This window comes from Sphaeroforma arctica, assembly GCF_001186125.1.
Source record: "Sphaeroforma arctica JP610 unplaced genomic scaffold supercont1.618, whole genome shotgun sequence".
NCBI lineage: Eukaryota > Ichthyosporea > Ichthyophonida > Sphaeroforma > Sphaeroforma arctica.
The window spans coordinates 18,836-24,560 of NW_014039940.1; the positions used below are offsets into that span (position 1 = coordinate 18,836).

Genomic DNA, 5,725 nt, shown 5'->3' on the forward strand with positions numbered 1-5,725 from the left:
ATCACAATCGATGCGTATATATGTATGTCACTGTACTAGAATCTACCGAAAACTACATATACGCACCGAACCAAAAGTCTCATCAAAGCGGTGCATTAAACGAACCAATGATGTATTCCGAGCGGACTGTGTTCTATTCGTCTGTGGATGCGGTGGTAATCATTGATATTCAATACAAATTGGCGTTTAGATCAATTAATAAGTTCTATACGACTGGTAGTATATTTGACACTGTTTGATACTAGTTTATATTTTATTAACAAGGACCTGGGATGCAACCACTCAGATTCGCCGCCTCTAGTTTACGTATTGCCATGATTTCTTGTTAACAAGATCATTAAGGCTGTCTTCGTTACCCACGACTACAGACCTCTAACTCTATATCTGATGACTCGCAGTATGTGCTAGTATATACAGTGATTATAATTGCCTCCTGCGCGTGTCCTTCCAAAGCAAATGCACACTATTCGGTGGGACGGAATCTAAACGTGTGGATGCGCGTATGAGATCCACCCGTGATGCATAGACGCGGAATCCAATGCCGCTGCGAGAAGCGTGAAGCACTCCGCAAGGCGAGCATACACAGTAGACCTGGCTAGAATATAGATGCGCGCATGTATTCTAACCAAGTGTCCCAATGTCAGTGAGGCGAAAATTCACACTTGGAGACCCTTGCAAATGTGGGCCCGATTTCCTAGGGATTGAAACAAATAATAACTCCCTACAACAAAGTTCACAGATGCTCCAATACCAGCCTGGATAAACTATCAGTACGTACTATCTAAATATTGGCGTAAACGTGCACGTCACAAACTACGATCATACATTTCAACTTGCCCAGCCCTACTTCTCAAACCAGAACGCGAATCCAAGTTGACAGCAGATCACGTGATACGGGGCTAGCGTTTCGCAAACACCTTGATTCACGGAGTCGGGATTCCCAGGTACGTGCTTTCCGCCGGACTAGTTGATACCCTTACCACCAGCCACATTTCAGAACTCGAAACAATCTACCGAAGAAAAATACGGAAATGATGGTTCGAAAACTGGCCCTTCTAAACGTGCACGTGCGCTCTAATAGTGGTATGTGGGTATGTGTGCAGCAGACAACGAAAGATCTCGGATACGCTGCGATATTTCTACCAGTAGAGACTCTTTGCTATGTAGTTGCCGACTCCTCCGAACCAACCGCCCTGCTTGTTGTTCTTTCGCTCTTCCAGGCGCGCGAGTGTTTTGCTAGAGAATTCTTTCTCATGCGTAGTTTCTACGTGATCTTCATCAAGGTAGCCATCGTCGTCTGCGTGAGGGGTCGATCAGGGTATAGTGTAAGTTTACGTACGTTGATAGTACTGAGCAATAATTGCAGCCACATCGAGACGTGACTTGATATGCGACTAATAGCCAACTGTATATGGTATGCGACAAAAATTAAAAACGGCCTGCATGGTTCTTAACAGCTATATATATATATAAATATATATACTTTGTTTCTGCAAAAAAAACACTACGACCAAAAATACCAAATTAGAATGGGCAGCGGCTGTTGAGAGTGCTATCGCCTCTTCATCATAAAGCAAATTGTTCGTCTCAGGTATAAGAATCAATCAATGCAGTTCTCGAGAATACACTATGCGACTATACTGCAGACGTGTGAGTGACTTAAGTAGCCAATAGGCATGTGCCATCGGCAATGTACTTGCTAATACACACGGATGGCAAGGAGTATGACAGGTAATAAGCAAACTGCTATATACTTGTGCGTGTACACAAACCTTTCGCAAGTACGGACTGCGTATCAACAAAACAATAAAATAACACAGACCCAGACACACACATAAAAAAATGCATATCCACACACACACACACACGCACCTTCTGCCTTGCTCGCTTCAAAGTCCTTAATCTCCTCCTCGCCATTCTCGTTCTTGACCACCAACCTTGGCTGATCATGATGAGAATACCAACATATTTTGCGTTTGAGATAAAAGTAAGACACACATCAACGCTTTTCATAGGATTATCACAAGATACTTGTCCATATTTAAGTCGAATGTAGACTGTACCCAGGCTATTTTTTTTTGGTTTGCGAAGCTTTGAGAGAGTTTACTGACAATTGACAAGCAGAGGAGGGACAGACCAATCCCAAGAAATGTCCTGTGAGCAATGCAAACCCCATTCACTAAAGGAGAACACGCTCTCGAGTACTATCACACACGAAGAAACAATAGATCATGCAAACGCAGTGGACTGCGAAACACCAGACATTCGAAGCCCAGCATATGAAGTGCACCAAGTGCAGTAGCCAAATGCACAATCGACAAGCGAGAGCCAGCACTGTGCATGCACAACAAATAGAAACATACCGTTAGGTCTGTGCTTAAAATGGCATCCACCAACTTCCGCGTTTCTAAGGTTTCGGCTACTCGCACAACAAAGTATTCTTGTTCTAAATTAAAAGTGAAACTAACCAGCCCCCTGACCTGTGATCAAGAGATGGAAAGATGAATCGCACTGAGTTGACAAATAATCAATAAGTGAGTAAAAAAGTGATGAAGTGGTACTTCGACGAGTTCTCCTTCTAGTTAAGTCTGTAACCTCCATGAAGAAGAATGCACCATAAACACCTTTGCTTGGCTGGTAAAATATCAGACGTCAAAACATGGGCGAACGCGTCCAGGACATGGGCACAATACCAATTTCTCGGGACTAGCCAAAAAAGGCAAGCAGTTGGGCTGTACTTACACAATTCATATACGCGCTATCGACACTCATTGGAAGCACACACGGGCTGGTACATACTCATGCAGAGCACTCCTCACATATCAGAGCCCCAATCCAATACCCTTTACAAGCCATATACACCTACAATGACAGGCCATGCAAACATAAAATCCAGTTGTTTATTCCTCACATATACGTACGCATCTACACATACACAAATATACCGTTCAAGAACATCCAGAACGGCCTGATGTTAATGTATATTTCACACATACATACATCTGCATACAGTATTAGACAGATAAACTAATGCACTTTTACGAATACATCCCCAATAGACTGTCTTTACTGCCTATTTCGCACATACATCAAGAAGGGGTTGCACACAATACACACTTCTATACCTAATTAAAGCATACGTTTACATACAGGCTTGCATACAATTACCAATGTACCTTTACGAGAGCATCCTCGACTGACTGCTTTTGCTTGGGATCGCTGGTGCCTCGGACTTGAAAAGTAACTGTCTTTGCGCGTTTACTCGAAACTTTAAAGAATGAGTGCGCACCCCGTCCTGCGCCTGTTCGAGTTGGTGCGGCGGCAGCAGAAGATGACTCTCCACTTTGAATTGAAGAAGAATAAACAACGGCAAAAATAATAATGAATACGTACTACCGAGAAAAAACAAATATCGACAAGATGATATATTTTCACCTATGGTATTCCAGTTTAGTAAGAAGGAAAACGGAAGGATCTCCGCTGTTGGTAAAATCCACAAAACACATCCAATTAGCAAGGGTGGCGGGGAGGGGAAGATATCTAACACAGAGGAAACTGCACTGTATCTCCACTATTCTCAAAGCACCTCTTTGTTACCTTTTAAGCCCTTTGCCTCCGATAGTTCAGTTCACTATAATAAACCCATGACAAACGAAACACAGGCAGCCACATGAAGTCATTGAGCGCCCCTCTCAGTGACAGCTGTAACCATAACATGCCACTGCTATAGCGTGATAAACCTCCATCGCTCTGAGACACCAATCTTAGCTCTCACGCGTTCGACAGTTTTATTATCAAAGGCAGCGTGACGATACGATATATAGCGAACCATCTTTCTCACATCTCAAAACAAGAATTTCTATTTATAAATAATGGCTATGTGATTCAACACATCCTGCTTTCGATATACTAAATATACCATACTCACGCGTACTGATGCTACAAAAGTTTGGTTCTTCTAAGAAGCGCATGGATTCATGCTTATATAAATATTTACTTACTTCGTATTAGCCTTTTGTGTTGGATCTGATGGTGTGGGTCGGATGGGCTCTGTCGCCTGGTTTCCTTTGATCTGCGTTTCCCCTTTCGGTTGTATTAATTTGAATGTTGCTGCCATTTCAAGAAGGGAAAGTACAATTGAACACACGATCGAAGCTTTAATTCACACTCCAACGACAAGCGAGGGATTTGCAAGCCCAATCAAAGACATCCATTCCTCATGTAAGCTCAGATGCAGTGGGCCGTTTAAAACCCTGTGTGATAAAAGCGTACATATGTGCATGCACTATCTGGGGAATATATGATACCACACTATCTGGGGAATACATGATACCACCGTGCTAACAGTGGTAGTGCCTCGTCTCAGGTATTGCGACAACGAGCGCAGCCATTAAATACAAAGAAAAGAGTCTCATAGCCCCGCAACCGCCCACATCGCTACAAACATGCAGCCATGAAAGGCGTAGTTGAAGTGTTCACACTCAAGTCGAATCTCAGTTGTAGGCGAACATACCCAAGGCCACTTTCCTCTCCTCAGGTGTGCAGTTAGGGTTCTTGAGCACCTTCTGTATACCCTGCACCACTCCGGGGTCTTTGTACATAATGAGCTGATTCTTCGGTTCTTCAGCTAATAGTTGCAGCGTCTGGCGTTGGGAAAAATAGAGCTGGGTATTGAATTTGGGGTGCGTGCAAGTTGATATCCGGATAGACATAAAAGAAGATAAGAACGACAATGTCTGTCAGACTCTTACAGTTGTACTTGATGTAAAAGCGCTACACAGAAGCTTCTCCAATCATCAAAGAAGATAACAAAGAAATTAATCTATTTCGGACCATCGTGTATAGTCAAATCACAGCCACGTACACGTTATGCACATGTTATATATATATACATAATAGTAAATATATATATCGATGACATACTTTCAAGGCGAGGGTGACTATCGCTGAATCTTTGTTCGCCAGAAACAGTGACAAACCGGGCAGACATCCTTGGTCCTGTTGGCAGAAAATAAAGCATTGATTAGACGAACAGTGGAAAAGGTACTAGTAACCATGCGAAGCGCCGAGAGCCTTGCAAATCCGACGTCCAAGGTAATCGCAGTGTTGAAACTGTCCATTATATATTGTAGTTCAGTGCGGATTTGTGTTTATAATTATATTTATCAGACTTAGCCACACACTCAAAAACGCTTTCACACACGTGTAGGTGCATACTATTAAGTAACCCTTAGAAGACACACGGCCAGAAATAAAAATATACAAGCATTTGTATATATTCAAGTATAGTCATATATCTAGATACAGACATGAACAAGTAAAAACTACACACACCCTCAATACAACACATGCACAGACATAAATATACAAAATCTCATACCCGAACAAATAACGCAAATAAAGACACAAAAATTACAATAACACATATCAATATAGATACATACATAGATATACATACACAAACACACACATACACACAACATATATATATGATAAAAAACATATCTATAATAATAATAATAATAATAATAATAATAATATATATACATATACATATACATAAAAAACAACACACACACATATATATATATACATGCATATATATATATATATATATTTATATATATATATATATTTATATATATATATATACATATACATATATATATATATATATATATATATATATATATAATATATATATATATATATATATATATATATA

General features: G+C 40.8%; 1 protein-coding gene across 1 annotated transcript in view; it reads right to left on the reverse strand.

Moving 5' to 3' along the window:
• Positions 1-233: 233 nt before the first annotated feature.
• The window catches only part of SARC_07648 (hypothetical protein), a 6,026-nt gene continuing 534 nt past the window's right edge, over positions 234-5,725 (reverse strand). Inside the window, exons 2-8 of the mRNA XM_014298405.1 lie at positions 4,924-4,998; positions 4,514-4,643; positions 4,002-4,110; positions 3,177-3,342; positions 2,364-2,480; positions 1,873-1,942; positions 234-1,297 (exon numbers count right to left, since the gene is read on the reverse strand). Coding sequence (XP_014153880.1) covers positions 1,140-1,297; positions 1,873-1,942; positions 2,364-2,480; positions 3,177-3,342; positions 4,002-4,110; positions 4,514-4,643; positions 4,924-4,998 — 825 coding nt within the window. The 3' untranslated portion in view covers positions 234-1,139. The remainder of the gene's footprint in view (positions 1,298-1,872; positions 1,943-2,363; positions 2,481-3,176; positions 3,343-4,001; positions 4,111-4,513; positions 4,644-4,923; positions 4,999-5,725) is intronic.